Source organism: Papaver somniferum, chromosome 1, assembly GCF_003573695.1.
Source record: "Papaver somniferum cultivar HN1 chromosome 1, ASM357369v1, whole genome shotgun sequence".
Lineage (NCBI taxonomy): Eukaryota > Viridiplantae > Streptophyta > Magnoliopsida > Ranunculales > Papaveraceae > Papaver > Papaver somniferum.
In genome coordinates, this window is record NC_039358.1 from 42,748,393 (window position 1) to 42,765,734 (window position 17,342).

The 17,342-nt window shown below is 37.1% G+C and overlaps 2 protein-coding genes and 1 non-coding gene across 3 annotated transcripts; 2 read left to right on the forward strand and 1 right to left on the reverse strand.

Annotated features, from left to right (window-relative positions):
• The first annotated feature begins 1,026 nt into the window (after positions 1-1,026).
• Positions 1,027-1,117, forward strand: LOC113341385. Its single transcript, XR_003355910.1, has one exon. It is a non-coding gene; the product is annotated as a small nucleolar RNA SNORD96 family (small nucleolar RNA).
• Positions 1,118-8,098: 6,981 nt separating this feature from the next.
• On the forward strand, positions 8,099-9,286 carry LOC113295104 (pentatricopeptide repeat-containing protein At2g04860-like). Its single transcript, XM_026543473.1, has 2 exons — positions 8,099-8,582; positions 8,688-9,286. The coding sequence occupies exons 1-2, from the start codon at positions 8,099-8,101 to the stop codon at positions 9,284-9,286; spliced, it is 1,083 nt and encodes a 360-aa protein (XP_026399258.1).
• Positions 9,287-14,935: 5,649 nt separating this feature from the next.
• On the reverse strand, positions 14,936-16,867 carry LOC113328218 (probable glycerol-3-phosphate acyltransferase 3). The gene is made up of 2 exons (XM_026575322.1): positions 16,133-16,867; positions 14,936-15,868 (listed from the first exon to the last, which is right to left on the reverse strand). The coding sequence occupies exons 1-2, from the start codon at positions 16,865-16,867 to the stop codon at positions 14,936-14,938; spliced, it is 1,668 nt and encodes a 555-aa protein (XP_026431107.1).
• Positions 16,868-17,342: the final 475 nt, after the last annotated feature.

A 17,342-nucleotide genomic window follows, 5' to 3' on the forward strand; every position in this document is an offset into this window, starting at 1 on the left:
GGATTATTAATAATTCTCCAACCAAGTTTACAGATGAAAGCTCTATTAGTAACATGAGTGTTTCTAATACCCAATCCCCCATTAAGTTTAGACTTACCTAAATCATCTTAGGACATATATCATCAACTTTTGCAGTAGTTTATACTCCCTCCGTCCCTAATTAGATATACCATAAATAAGTGGAGTGACAGATTAGTATTATTATGAGAAATATGTAAAATTTGATAGACATATTTATATTCATTAGATAAGTGTTTTAAAATGTTTTCCGATGATACAAAATTTACAAAAATCCGTTGTATAGTTTGAGAGATAAATCATTTTTAAATTTACTAGTAAATGTTAACTACGTCATCTAATTAGGGACGGAGGTAGTATATAAAACTGGGTTTTCTAGTATCAGTTGGCTTTTGTTTATACAATTTTTATTCGTGTTGATGTTAGTACAATAATTTGATGTTTTCTTCCCCTCTAGGTATATCATATATGTATGTATTTTTTTTTTCTGTAAAATCTTAGTTATTCCTGTTTAGGAGTTTGGCTGTTGATGATTGTTTAAGTTTGTATATAATATGATGATATCTCTGGAAATGAGTACGAAATTAGGCGAGAGGAGATACTATTGTGCTCTGTGAGTATGAACAAACTCAGCAGCAGCAGCATAGATTAGGGTTTCAAGTTATCAAAATTTGATGTTTGCATTCACTATGCATAATGATACTCCTAGCATCTTACTGGTAAGTCTATAGTTTATCTGATTGTTAGTGATCTGTATAGTTGGTAAACGTTCTAAGCGGGGGAAATTTTGGCAAAAACTCTCGCCGTAGACCAGAGCAAACCTGTTATATATGCATTTGTAAACATCGTAGGAAAAACTTGAGATGTTGACAGTTGAAAATCTCCATTTTTAAGTGGTGCCATATCCCATTTACCTTGGGGAGCGGAGCTGCGCTGTGGCCATTGCCTCTTGGGACTGGCCATGAGACGTACATTTTGTCATGTTCTTTTTAGAAAACAGTAGTTTAGATGCCCATGAGGATATCGGATATAAGAAACACCATCTTTTGGGACTGAATGGCTCAACGCTTTGGTGACATAGTCTTCAATTCTGATGCTTATAACTTAGATTTCATTGTCCATACTCTATACAAATTGTTGAGCTTGTACGTTTAGTTACTGCTACAAGGGAGGTAATCAGTTGCATGAGGGTTATCAAATCCATAGAAACTGGAATCTGGATTTGCAACCCCCATGGATCTGGGTATATTCCCTGTGCTGTATGCCTGCAGTATAGATTGTATAGTGTGGTAATTGGGCATTATAAAATATCGAAGTAGCATATTTAGGCATACTTCTGCCACTTGAGTCTTTCCTAACTTAAATCATGCAACTCTGTGCACTTAATCATGTAATTGATTAGGTTAAGCAAAAGTCCTTGTGCTAGCCCATCCTTTTTAGTAGACAAGAAAGATGGTGGTCATCACTTCTAGCTCAAATCATGTAGTTCTTGCCCACAAAATTAAGTTAAGTGTAAGGTCATGTAATTCTACTAGCTCATGCCATGGGGTGGAGATATTTGTTTTTAACTTAATGTCCTTTGGAGAATCTGTTTCTTTTAAGATTTTTTAGTAGAATGTGAAATTGATTTTGGCTGTTTAGGTGGGACTTGTAATTTTTGATGAATGTGCTCAATTCTTGTGGCTGAAACCCCACTTCTTTGTGTTGAGATTGTGCTGAAAGGACCATAATAGCAATGGAAATGTGTAACACTTGAAATGAAAAACTGAATTTGGCAGAGTTGTGCAATTCTGAATTGCCCAAGTTTGCAAATGAAAAATGTAGGTTGAGGTTGTTTTGTGTAGAACAAAGGTGTACACTTTCTTCCGAAAACCAACATAGAGAACTCGTTTACATTATGTTTTTGGCCTTCTCTAATTGTAGTTTTGCAGATGTATGCGAATGTCCATCCTTTATCATTACTTGAACCAACTTAAAAGAATTACAAACTAGCCAAGAGATTAGGATCATGATTCAGGAATAGTGCCCTCTTTTCTTCCCGGATGGTGCATTTTTTTTTATCAGCAATAGGGTGTGAAGTTGTCCGTATGAGGTTCAAATTTTTTTTCTTTATTTTCTTTGAGACATAAGAGTTGCTGGCCACGCCGCGACAATGTCCATGTTGGTGCTGAATTAACAAAATTGTATCCCAAAAACTGAGACCTTAAGCTTCATAGGCAAGTGACACAAAACTCGTTTCCCAACACTGTTTCTACCCCAAAGCAAGGATGAAATCCAGAAACTCCCCTGAAGATTTGACTGCACCATACCATGAATTGTTTCAGCACTTGAAAAATGCACTATCTGAAATCAACTTTTCAGAGTATTTGAAGCGTACCAGAGACGTTGCTGCAATGTTAATGAACGGATAAATGTTTTTTTACTGTGGTAATCATGTAATTGTACAGTTACTGCCGGATAATTTTTTTGTGCCAAAGTAAAGAAGTACTGTAACATTTTGAGTTAAAAAACATGAACTATTTCTACTATAATGTGGCCGTTACAACCACTACCGCCAAAATTATGAAGTTCATTTGTAGAGACAGTTCCTCCTCCTCGTCGTCTATTCTTCTTCGATCACTACCACATATAATATCCCTTAAAAGATGCATTTCTTCCACTGGAAAACATTTTTTGTCTCACCAGCTTCAAACCAGCATCTATCAATGGAATTCCATTATCAAATCTGAATCTCCTCCTCCTCCTCCTCCTCCTCCTCTCACTGTATTCAAACAAATCTTGCAGTCTAGCCTAAAACCAAACGACCTCACCTTCTCTTTACTCCTCACCAACACTTCATCTTCCTATTCTGAAGCACAACAGATTCATACCCATCTTTTGAAACGCGGGTTTCATCAATTTGTTGTTGTTGGAACAGCTCTGCTTTATGGGTATTTTTTCCGCTGATCACGTGTTTGAAGATATGCATAACAGATATGTTGTGTCATGGAATGCTTTAATATGTGGATATTTATACAACGGGTATGATTTAGCCTCGCGTTTTTAGGGGCCACTCAAAAGGATTTAGGGGCCAACAATAAAACAAAAAAGGTCACCCAAAGGGAAAATGTAGCCAGCCCTTATCTCGCGTAATTCGTAATGGCAAAATTACTCTTATATATTCGGAGGATATGATAACATTTTTATCCTCCGATTACAATCGGAAGCCAAAATATTACCCAGACTTCCGATTGTAGTCGGTGCAGTATTAGAATGATTTCTGTTTCATTTTTTTTCCATTTCTTTTTCATTTTTGAGTTGATAGAGTTATAGAGAAGAAGGTGAAGGAAAAAAGGGAAAACCCATTTTATCACTACAAAAATGGATGGATATGAAGAAGAAGGTGAGAATCATGGTGAAGAAAAAAATGTTGAGGGTTCACGACCGTTTAGAGAAGACGATTTGGGGTATATGTTGAATGATCCAAACTTTTGTGGAGAGGAAAACCTAAACGACCCTTTCATGGAAGAAAATGGAGAATCGCCTGATATTGAAGCTAACGATGCATGTAAAACACAGGTATTGTGTTAAGAAACTCAAATACTCGATTTGCATGCGTTTGTGTGCTTTTGTAAACAAGAAAAACCGATTATTGCATGCATTGAATGCCATGAACTATCTAGATTCGATAGATAATTTCTCGAATAAACTTACGAATATAACACACTGAGTACCAAATATGTATATTCGGTAGTTCCAAGATAGTAGTTTACTGCCGAATATGAGAAAAAACCCCAAACTGGTTTTCCAAAAAAATCTACATTCGGTAGTTATGTAGAGTTATTTACCCCCGAATGGCCCCAAAAACGAATTCCTCAAAAATTTCAAAACTCAGTATTCTTATCCTTTACAGTCGGTAATAGTTTAACATTATTTGACTGCCGAATATAACAGTGGCCTCAAAATAAAATTTCCGAAAACTTGAAAATCAGATGTTTATTCGATTAAAGTTATCTCCCGCTCGATGAAGCTCGAGTTCTTTTACCCGTCTTTGATACTTCCACCTTGGGCGGATGCCTCTTCGTGACTTTCTCCCCAAACTGGGCAGCATAATCTTCGTTATCCATATTATCAACTAGATCTCTAGCCTCTTTGATCTTCTCAGCTGGCATGGGATCTCCGCTCTTCAGGCATGCAGTTAACATTTTGGAAACACGCTTGAACCTATTCACCTGTTTTTTATACGTACTTACATAACATCAAATGGTAATTACCTAAGATTTATAAGAATAATATAAAATGAACAAAGATATAAGAACACGCACCAGTCTATCATAACCAGCTGGTTTGTCTTTGATGATACAATTATAACTTGAACCCGCCGCAGTAGTGTTGGATTTGATTTCACGGATAACCAAAGGATGTGATACCTTGTTATACCAACTCATATAGTCTGGAGAATTTTCATCACCTCGGGTGGTTCGTCTACCAGTGTCGATAATGAAGTCATTCCTCTTATCCCAGTTATCAAGAACAGTAGGTGGGCCTGTGTGAACAATCGTGAGATTATCACCACTAAAAGAGCACAACTCCAACTCCAATTTTTAGTAATCCCCCATTTTCTCCTCAGGTTGATGTTGTATATACCCGTGTTGTCGCATCACCCTAGAGGGGTTATACATCACATATCCTGTGGGGTGCCACAATGGTCCAAAATAAAGGGACAAGTCCGACCGAACATTTATATGCCCACTGGCTCGATCTTCCTTGTATGGATCAAAACATACGTCTGAGGCCTTCAATTGGTCCAAAATCTCCCTCATGCGAATCAACTGCTGCTCTTTTGTCCTAGAACGGTTGTCTTCAAATATATACTTTGTTCCTCTAGGAGTACCTTTGCACCACCCCGGGTTCTCTCCGGACAACTTCAGGATAGGGAAGTGGTCATAGATCCATGCCTATATACATAAGAAACCAAGTTTTAGTAAATAGACTGTGTATATTCGGTAGTAATTTCCAAACATTATTTCCGATTATACAACTGAGTACCTATCCACCGAATACCAAACATTCGGAAATAGATATGGATCATTTCCTAACGAATATGCGTCATTTGGAGTTCAATAACCTATAGTTTTTCTGGCCTGTATATTCGGTAGTAATATCAAAAGAATATTTCCGATTATATATAATCGGAAATAAAACTAAGTACCTAGCCACCGAATAACCAACATTCGGAAAAAGAGATGGATCATTTCCTACCGAATATGCGTCATTTGGAGTTCAGTGACCTATAGTTTTTCTGGCCTGTATATTCAGTTCTAATATCAAAAGAATATTTCCGATTATATATAATCGGAAAACAAATTAAGTACCTAGCCACCGAATAACCAACATTCGGAAAAAGAGATGGATCATTTCCTACCGAATATGCGTCATTTGGAGTTATGAATATGCATCATATGTATTGTCTACCGAATAAATATAGAGTGAGTTATAGAGTTAAATAAAAAACCTTCAATAGAGCCACGTTCCCGGCAACTTGGCAGGTTCCTAGCCTCGAAGCCTTTCTCAACTCTTCCATCAAGAATGCTAGGCATGCCGTGCCCCAAGAATAGTCACCGACTTCATGGAGAGGATCCAAAAGTTGTATAAGGTTGGCGTCGATCCGGTTGCCAGAAGTATTTGGGAATATGATACATACCAATACACAAAGGAGATATGCGGTGGCAGCGTGGTTCACTTGCTCATCAGTTAACGTTCCATTCTTTTCTTTCTCCAAGGTGCCTCAGAACATATTCATCAAAGCTGTAATGTTGATCTGTCTTGTTCTGTAACTTGCATGCATCCTAAACTCTGTTGTTGTTGTCTCTTCATCCCAACCTAAGAACTTTTTACTTAGAGCATAAAGTTGTGCCCAACTTAACTGCTTTGTGTAGTTAAACTTCACAGCTGTGCCTTGGTCGGGAAGGTTAAGAATCTGCACAACATCATCCGGAGTAATCGTCATCTCACCAAACGGCATATGGAAAGTATCGGTCTCAGGATACATTCTCTCCACGAACGCCTATATGGCCACATGATCATGTTCCAACAATGAATTCTCGGCGGCATTAGCTAACCCCGAGTTGGCAAAAATTGACTTGAACCTTTCACGTTCACCGGATAAAGGCCACGCAAGCATTTTTGTTGGTGCGGCGGTAGGTTTGAGTAGACGGACCGCATCTTGATGATCCTATTAAAGTACATAAAAAAATCCTTAACACAAATATTACGATATAACACATAGACAATACATTAATAAAAAATAGTAATTTTATTACCTCGGTTTTGTATATTTCTCTGGCCCATGAGTCTTTGTATCCAAATAACAATTTTCCTCCATCCGCCGGTAGCCCAAGGATTGTGCCTGCTGGAATACCCTTCTTCTTCAAGTGCTGAGGGACAAGATGTGATGCTTTCTTAGCAATATCCTTCTTTACACCATCTTTTCATTTTTTGGCTTTTTGGGTACCACTTGGTTGTCCTTCTTCTTCTACTCTTGGCACTGGATCAACTGGTTCAATTTCATGGTGGGGTGTAACTTGTGGAGCAGTTGGTTCTGCACTTTTTTGAGCGGCTTGTTCAACACTTGGTTGCACCCCTTGTTCACTGCCTTGTTGTTCTACACTTTGTTCAGCACTTGGTTGCACTCCTTGTTGACTGCTTTGTTCTTGTAAGCTTTGTTGAGCACTTGAATTATCTTTGGCACTCCTTTCCCTCCTAGCACTAGCTGTCACTTTCTTCCTCCTTTCTCGACTTTGTCTAAACAACAAAGAAAGGAACAATATTTACAAACTATACAATCGGAAGACAAAGTATGGAAATATAACCCGAATGTACACATTCGGACGTAAGAAAACACATACTGTTCCCGAATACAAAACAATCGAAAGCTAACTAAACAAATTTACAACCGAATATGCATCAATTGGAGTTCAGAAACTCTAAATTTTTCATCCTACACAATCGGAAGAAAAAGTACAAAACTATAACCCGAATAAACAAATTCGGAAGTAAGAAGACACATATTTTTCCCGAATGAAAAACAATCGGAATATAACTAAACATGTTTACAAACGAATATTCATCAACTGGAGTTCAGAAACTCTAAAATTTTATACTACACAATCGGAGGTATAAAACATTATATTGTCTTCCGAATAAATACTGGCCCCAAAATGGGATTTTTCCTATATCAGAAATTTTGAGATTTTTTCAATATATATAAATATATATATATATATATATATATTCGGTAGTGAGTGTACTTCCGAATATTGTGTGTCTACTTAAATATATTCGGGAGCCAAAAAATTCTTTAAACTACCGATTATTACCAGTTCGTATCCAGGAAGATATGGCCAACAGTATTCGGCCGATAACCATCAAATATTTCTCCCGAATACTGTCGATGTTCTTGAGAAATGAAGAACACGACTACATTCGGAAGTAAATAAGAATGAATATCGCCCGAATCTGGATAAATAACCGAAAACCCTAGAATTTTTTTTCTCGATTCGTCGAATTAAAGCGAAATAAACCCCAAAAATGATAGATTCTTACCTAATTGGGGCCATTTGAAGTTGACGAAGTGTTTGACTATCGGAATCGCCACCACCGACTACATTGACGGGTAGTACTTCTTCTCGTTCTTCGCGTTCTTCTTCATTTGCAACAAGAATTTCTTTATTTCTTGCTAAAATCCCAATCTTTGGATCGATACCCCGAGCAACGTTTTTGGTTCTAGGTCTGTGGGTTTCATTTCCCTTATCCATTGTTTTATAAACGAATCGACGATGTTTTGATTTTACGATTCGCAGCGATGTTTCGGTTGAACACAAGAACGAGGGAAAGTTTTTTTTCTTCCACAATCGGAAGATAATATGAAACTGGAAGAAGAAGAGTTGAAATGAGTAGAATTTTTTTTGATTTGGTTTTTATACAGTTTTACCAGAAGGGCATTTATGTAACTTCAATATCATATAGGGTACCCCTTAACTAGAGTCTTTGGCTGGATATAAATTGATGGCCCCTAAATCCTTTCGGGTGGCCCCTAAAAATGCGAGGTGATTTAGATGCTTTGGAACTATTTTGTGAAATGCCAAAACAAGGTTTTGAACCTTGTCGAGTGACGTTAGTTACTGTCTTATCATCGTGTGCACGATTACGATTACTTTTCTGTGGGAGATCTATTCATGGTTTAGGGGTTAAGGTTGGTCTTGATGTTGATTCCTGGGTTCAGAATTCCCTCACAGACATGTATGGGAAATGCAATGATTTAGTTTCCGCGAGATTTTTGTTCAAGAAGATGTCTGACAAATGTATAGTTTCGTGGAATACCATGATCAGTGCATACGGTCAAAATGGTTACTTCGACGAGGCAATGCTTGTATTCAAGCAAATGCTCAAGGAAAGCGTTAGCGTCAATTCAGTCACAATTGTGTGCCTTTTATCAGCTAATAATTCTCCTATCGATTCTACTCATTCTCATGTCATTAAAACTGGTCTTGATATGGATTCCTCTGTAATTACTTCCCTTATTTGTTTGTATCCTAGGTGTGGAAGAACAGATTGGCAGGAGTGCTTTATATGTTGATGTCTCAGAAAAACTTGGTATTCACTAACACCAATCATCTCTAGTTATGCAGACAAAAGAGATATGGCTTCTGCAGCTCAGTGCTTTAATGAAATGCGATTAGTAGATTTAAAACCAGATGCAGTAGTTACAGTCAGTGAACTCATGTCTTTAAGAGCCCTAAATGTGTTGGCCCTGCAATCACTTTTCATGGGTATGGTATTAAAAGTGGATTCACTTCTGATACTTTGGTGGTTAACGGGCTCATTAGATGTACATCGATCTCGACAACATAGAAGCTGCTTTCTCTTTGTTTCAAGATTTGCAAGAAAGGACACTGATAAGTGGAATAATGCCATGAAACTGTTTTGCCAGATGAAAATTGATGGATGCAACCCGGACCCAACCACTATTGTAAGCTTACTGTCAGGATGTACGCAAATTGGGTCATTGCACCGTGGAAGAGGAATCCATAGCTACATACTTCGACACCATCTAGAAATGGAAGATTTTTTTCTTACTGCTCTTATAGACATGTATACAAAATGTGGAAGCATCGGGTATGCAGAAAGGTTATTTCAGTGCATCAGAAATCCATGTTTGGCAACTTGGAGTATGATGATCATGGTCTATGGTACGTGTGGTTATCAGTTTGAAGCTATTGAGTATTAATCAGAGATGGTAAAACAAGGCCAAGAACCTGATGAGATCACTTTCTTAGGAGTCTTATCTTCTTGTAGCCGTGGATGTCTTATTGACGAAGGGAGAAGATACTTCAGGATCATGAGGGAGGAATTTGGTATAACTCCAGGAGTGCAACACTGCGCATCCATGGTTGATCTCCTCAGCCGTTCAGGTGCTGTGTATGAAGCTCTTACGTTTATCAAAAACATGGAAGTTGAACCTGATTCTGTTGTCTGGCTAGCGCTGCTCAGCGGTTGTTGCATCTACCGCAATGTTAAGCTTGCGGAATGCGTCGCTAAGCAGATTTTGTTTTTGGACCATCATAATTGTGGTGGTTTCTACGTTTTGATGTCGAATCTTTATGCATCCACAGACAGATGGCATGATGTAGCCAGGATGAGAAAAATAATAAGAGATGCTGGAGAAGATGGTTTTTCAGGAACTAGCTTAATCGACTAGACTGTCTTTGAACTCTCTCAAGAATATGTCTCTCAAATTAAGAATGAGTAAAATTTCAGGAATACACTCAACTTAACCATGTTACATTGACCTCAATATCAACATGTGCTCAACTGAAAAGCATGGAGCTCCTCCCATAGACTTGTATGCCAGAGATGGGCTTCTCACTGGAGGGAGCAATTCGATAGGTTAGTTGTCTCTTGAAGTGTGATGCTTACTGGATACGGTATTCATGTTGATTGGGAAGCACTGAAGCTGCTATTGCTCTCTACAGATGAATTGTTCTGGATTTTAACCCTGACGACGTGGCTTTGATTTACTAGCATACTATCTGCTTGCAGTCCTTCAGGTTCAGTTCATCATGTCCAAGATCTCTTCAACTCAATGTTGGAAGTACACTAAATTTACCCCAAAGCGGAGCATCATGCATGCATGGTTGATCTTCTTGGTCGAACGGGTTACAGGTTTCTTGGATGAAGAAGCTTACAAACTAGGTAAGACACTTTCGTCGTTCCACTTAAACCTTCTATGAAATGTTTCACTCTTTACATGGTGCTCTTGACTATCTACACAGCTGAACAATGCCTTCAGAGGTTGGGAGAACGAAAATTGAGAAGAATTCCCTGGTTTTCTTAGGCTTGTTCAGTAGCATTGAAGAGTTGGGAAATCTTAACTTGCTTGAGTTATACATCAATAATCTTGAGAAATGAATGTTAATATGACTTGGAAGGCATGTTAATATGACTTGAGAGGCCTCCCTTCCTTCATTGAAGGCATGGATGTTGATTTTTTATTCAGACAATAAGCTGACAAATATCTTCCAGTACCTGAATTGCAACAGGTTAGTTCTTTATTCCATGGTCTCGTGAAACTTATTTAGTTTAGTCTAGTGAAAAAAGTTAAGGTCTTGATAACTGTTTTCTTATAATCATGCAGTTATAAGCTTTCTAACCTGTTAACTGGTACCAAACGATTGCCATCCGGAGAGGCTTAAGTGGATGATGATGAGTGTCAGACCACCCATTTCATCATAATTCAACTACTTCAACTGATCCTAGTTACATGTACAGTTCTGCAGCTTTTAAGCAGGAGAAGTTCAATTACCATGAGAACTAATAGGTTCACATAAGAACAACTATGCAAGTTTGAAAACTCATTAGCAGGGTATGGGCTGTGGGGTCTGGAACAGCATGAAAGAGCAGTTTGGTCAATCTGATACTTATTTTATTCTCTTCTTTTTCTGGAGGAGCTCTCTGTATGCTGCGTAAGTTTCTGTATATGTTTTGGCTGTTTCACAAGCAAATGATTGGTGATGGCTATGCGTGGCAACCTGGTTTTGATGACTGATACCAGAGTTATGCCCATGGGTTTGGTCTTATTTCGTGTTTTTCTTTTTCCTCATGGAGCATTGTTTAGAATTGCCCTGCTTTGCTTTTGGGATCTAATAAATTATGGGTATCGAGGGTTCATAGATCGGAAAACAGAAATCAAAGAAGACAATGTTTAAAGTGGTTCGGCACTAACGTCTACGTCCACTGATAGAACCCCGAAGGGCGAATTTGATTGATCTCCAGAGCTCGATAATTCTGGGATAACTTTACATTTACATTCACACTCTTATTTATAGTGTAATATGACTAAACCTAAGAAGATAATACCTTAACTAAAATATCTTGACTAGGTAAATATTTAGGAAAATATAAAGATTACATTTAATAATTTTGATCTTGTAATCTGTAATTATCTTCTAATATCTTCTCTTCATGGACATTGCACGGATACCTCGGTATCTTCTCTTCACGTACGATTACCTTGATATCTTGTATATGGGGAATATATTTCAACACCCCCCCTCAAGTTAAACACGGAAATGTTTCGAAGTGTTTTACTTGAACCATCTCAATAAAATGTCTTGTAGCTTGAACTTTGATTGTTGACCACGGTATTTGATCTTCGATGACAGACCACGATAGTTGAATAAAGGAAAGCCGCGATAGCAGAAGAAGCAAAATGATAACTGCAGAGTATATATGTAGGTCTTTTACGGAGAATTGGCTTGATTGGCCAATGGACTTGATTGGCCAATGGACTTGATTGTTAATTACTAACCATACGAGAAATTCATGTTGAGTCCATGTTGAGAAACATTAATGGACTTCGAAGAGACTCCTATAAAGTGAACACAAAATGGTAAAACAACCCATTTGGAAAGATTCGGAAGCTAAGATGAACCGATCTTGATTGGAGACGCATAAAAAATCTTGTGACAGATTTTCTTAAACCAAAGATGCAGCAAGGTGAAGGACCACTAAGGAGTATGTTGAAGAAAGCGATATGAGTTTTGCTTTCACCTTAACAGACTTTAGGTAGTCGGACATTTGAGAAACTCAAGATGTTCTCAAATGATAGACTTTAGATAGGCGATTAATAATAAATCATCTTTGATGATCAGATGATTTATAGAGATGTAATGAATGGAAAGTCGATTTACGTGAGCAAACTCGACCTTTCAGATGGTATAGACGATCAATGTCAATGCAAACACATATATTTGATCACTTGGTAGGAGAATACCAATTATAGCAGTATTAATAGTGATAACTGCAGATGTTAAATAATAGCAGAGAGTTTAGTTTTGAGTTTTTACTTTTGAGAGATAAAAAGAAAATCTTGCGGTGAATAATGGCAAGAAATGTTGATAGATATTTTGTTGATGTTAAAATAAGATCTTGGATAAAGATCTAAAAGAGATATATTATATCATCGACCAGACGATAGCGATTTCGATCTTGGTGTTAGATCCATATAGTGATTAATGGATTCTAAATTGTGATAAATATATCCCAAACGATATTGGTGAATATTTTTACAAGAAATGAGATATTCTCGAAAATGGAATGATATTTCGGAATCGGATGAATATTTCTCAGAAAATATGGAAAGAGTTGAGACGTGATACATACATCTTTTATTTAAGGAATATTGGCTCATAAAATCAGAGCAAGCAGCGAATTGTAATATCTTGAGGATCTTGGATAATGATCAAAATGTAGATACATTAGATGAGTTTTCGTGACTGAAAACTGATTTCGAAAGATTTTAAAGAAACCCATGATAAATGGATCGTGAGTTAATGAATCAACCCTTAATATATCCCCAAAAAAAATATGGGACAAGAGCATGATAGATTGATGGAGTCGTGGTTGATAACAACCAGTAACAAAAGATTAAAAAAAAAATGGTTTGACAACCAGTAACAACCAAAAATACCAAAAATAACTCATTTGACTTAACGGATTCCCATTAGTCACGGTTATAGATGAGAGCCAATATTAATGTGTGGTTGAATAGTTTGTAACACCACAAATAGAAAGAATATCAAGCACCATGTAAACATCAAACTCAAAACAAAAGAGATGCTTAGATGTGAAAAACGAAGATTTTAATTTTGTAGCGGAATCGATTCGAGCGGATCTCCCCGCTCTGATACCATAATAAATTATGGGTATCGAGGGTTCATAGATCAGAAAACAGAAATCAAAGAAGACAATGTTTAAAGTGGTTCGGCACTAACGCCTACGTCCACTGATAGAACCCCGAAGGGCGAATTTGATTGATCTCCAGAGTTTGATAATTCTGGGATAACTTTACATTTACATTCACGCTCTTATTTATAGTGTAATATGACTAAACCTAAGAAGATAATACCTTAACTAAAATATCTTGACTAGGTAAATATTTAGGAAAATATAAAGATTACATTTAATAATTTTGATCTTGTAATCTGTAATTATCTTCTAATATCTTCTCTTCATGGACATTGCACGGATACCTCGGTATCTTCTCTTCATGTACGGTTACCTTGATATCTTATATATGGGGAATATATTTCAACAGGATCAGCAATTGCTTTTGCAACCCCTTTTCTATTTGTTTAAAAACTGACAGATTTTGTATTTGGAAATGTGGAGAATGGCAAGGATACTCTTTGGGAGGTACATTTGCTTTTATCATATGTTGCATTTATTTGCGTTTTTCTCGAGATTCTTATTGTTTACAAATTACACAACTAACAGCAGCAGACAGTTCGGTGAAAAAAATACTGATTCAGATCATAGAAGACATTAAGAAGTTCAGGATCTCAGGTGACTCTATTTGCAGCCACATTATAGAAGAAATAGTTCACGTCTTTAACTCTGTATACATCAAAGTAAGATCTACCCACTGATAAACTACAATCATAAATCTCTAAACTTGACCATTTTGTTCAATGGGATAAGTGGAATTCGTTTAGATTGGTAGCATCGTTTTGGGTATTGATTTGATTATGAACTAGATGTGGTGGTAAAAGGTCTAAACCAATAAGGTTTAGCAAAAGGTGTTATTTTTCTCTTCCCAAAGGAAGTTAATAAAGCAGATCAAGAACTGAAAACTACTGGGTGACCGAAGCTGAATAGTACAGTGAAATCTAAGCTAGTTAATATGACTTGAATCCTATCGTTTTGTAGGTGCTTGCTGTTCACATGAAGGAAAACAATGAACGTGTTCAGTTAGTGACATAGGTGGTGGTTTTGCCGGTAATTCAGCCTCTTCATGATGCCTCCATACAGGTATGTGGGGTTTAAGGCGTTCACTATTAATTAAGGATTAAGGCCTTCAATTTTTTTCAGTTAGTTTCCCTTTAGTTGATTGAAGTGTGTCAAAGCAAATTTTTAACAACGTACGTAGATTGTTAAAATTGTGTTACTCTCAGTTTTCCCGCTAATTGTCTGTTAACTAGGCTACTCTCAGTTTTCTTTTCTGTGTCTATAAGAAAGATGCAACTGCGCAAACTTGGTTAGGCATACAATGTAGGTTCGTTCACAAAATGGACAACAAGCCATTAGATAAATCAACAGTAATATGGATAGAGTACACAAGCAATTGAATCCAGTAATAGCAAGTGATCGTATGCATGGAGCCAAAAAAGATAATACTCCTATTACATTTATATGTTGAGAGTTGAGACTCTGTATATCAACATGGGGAACACATAATAGTCAGTGACTGTAAAATTGGAAGCCCCAAATTAGGAAACGAATCCGGCGGCTAAAAACGATGGGTCCTTCCAGTCAAGAAGATGATCATGTTGATTGTTTATATGTACTGAAAATTATCACCACCATCCAGAATCCAATGTCATTGATGTTTGACTATTCCTTCATTCCCTGCCAATATCAAGTACTTATCTTTTCTAGTAAGTTTAGTACATTCGAACCCTAATGCTTTACCAAGTTCCTCCTGAACATGGTTAGCTATTTTAAATTTTGATGCTTCATGTTCAGCATTTTGATTCTTGCAGGTCGACAGTGATAACGGCGATGATGCACCGGCAACTGTGTCGAGTAACCGGACAGTGTAATATGGATGCGGGTTCATCAAGAAGAAAAGTGGGTCTAAACATTTCAGACCACCAGCAGTAGTTCCATAGAACATACTAACATGAGCATCCATAGCAACAGGTACAATTTGATCACTCATTTCAGCAAATAGAGGACTGAATCTAAGTAGATATGGCTCTCTGCATGTAGTACCTTCAGGGCAAACAATGAGATCACCTTGACTTAATAATTTTTCCATCATATTTGCATCTTTAACCCTGTCTCTCGTAAATCTCACTGTCTTGATGGGTGACAAAATTTCAGATAGTCTACTTAAGCTGTATGTAATAGCAGTTATGGGTGTACATAATGCTGCTGATAAGTAAAGTGGGTCTAGTAAAGTTCTATGGTTGCACACATAAAGAACACCTTTTTTCTTCTTCTGCTGTTGACCATTTTGATTGTTGTTGGTGGTTGAAGATGGCATTGAATTTGGTCTTGATAAGTTAAGTCTCAAACCAAGAAGGGCTAAAAGAGGACCTCCAACCCTATAGGGTAATGCAACACCAATGATGCCTCTGATTATAGCAAGGAAGAAACCAAATGGATCCCACATGAATACAGCTAAGGAATTAAGTGGGGTAGGTTTGAGAACCAATCTACCATCATGGAAAATAAGAGGCTTTGGGTATTTATCCCTTGTCAGATATTGCCAGCTCCTCTTGTCTGCTTCACTCACATAGTAGATATCCTGATTCAAACCAACAACAATTCACATTGTAGGTAAGAGCATTTAAAATGGGAGAGAAATCAGCACCTAATACTAACATTTAAGTACCAATCACTTAAAAATAGTAAAGATAGTATCAATCCAGAGAGTGACCTGAAATTGAACCCTATAAACACTAAGAAGAACATACCCACATGTTGAAAAATAACTTTTTAGACTTTGTAGTTAGAATTGAAAAGAAAGAAAATGCAGAGTGCTAGCTAGGGGATGATTATGAATGTATACCTTGCAATGAGAGAACAAGTGATGATCCATAGGTTTATTGAAACTTCCAATGCCAATAACATTGTTGCCCATCATCAATCTATCTTCATGAGTACCAAAGATTTCATCAAAAACAAGACCACTGGATTTCTTCTTATCTTGCATTAAACCAAGATAATACCCATAGAAAGTTTTCAACTCTCTGCCAACAACAACATCGATCTCCAAATACTCTTTAAGAAAACTTTCCACCATTACTCTTGGGAAATCACTAACACCCACTTTTTTACCTCCTCTCATTAAAACACCAAACCCTTCAAGTCCAACATCTTCTAAGAAAAACTTGGGTAAAACAGCTCTACCAGCTCTGAAGCTTTTTTCTTTAATACCAAAGAAACAAACCATAACCATGATTGATAGACTCATTTCTTCATCAACTAAACACATGATAGGGTACATTAGTAACAAAAGCAGTGCCCTGAATATACCACTAGCTTCAAATGCTACTAACATGAAGTAAGGAAACATTGATGAAGATTTCAATAGTGATCCTTCCATATCAAAGATCAAAGTTTGGTTCTTGGATACAACTTGATCAACAGATCTTTGACTTAGTGAAGGATATTTCCTTAACTTTGCTTGTGTAGTGTTAATACTCACCTTTCTATGAAGATGTGGTGATTTTCTTAACCTTCTTAGAAGTATTCTTGAAAAAAATGATAAAAGGGATTCGAAAGGCAAAGATTTACCAGCCATTTTGTTTCTTCTTCTTCTTCTTCTTCTTCTTTTTGTGTTGTTAATACTTGAAGTAAGGAAGCCTGGTGTAGTTGTTGCAGTGAATGTGAGAAAGGATCAAGGGGGCTTTATAGAAGTTGGGACAAACAAATGCCTATAAAGCTTGGTAAATTTATAAAAATGCCACTATGCAGTATGTGTTGCACTCTACTTGGAAATTGCCTTACTTGTCCCATCATCATCTCACTAAATGTTTTGTGGCATTTACTACTTGTAATACTAGTATTCTTTTGCTCCACTCCTTTTACTTGATGAATGAAAAATGAGAGCATGGCCTAGTTCTGGCATAAGAAAATCTTTACTAGTTAAGGAGTGTAGTGGTCCTAGTGGTTGGGATCTTCTTCTTCTTCAATTCCCTTATTTGGAGGGCAGACCTATATTCCTTATTTTTGCTTGCTTTGGAACCGCATTTCAAATTTTGGCGTGGCACTGGCAC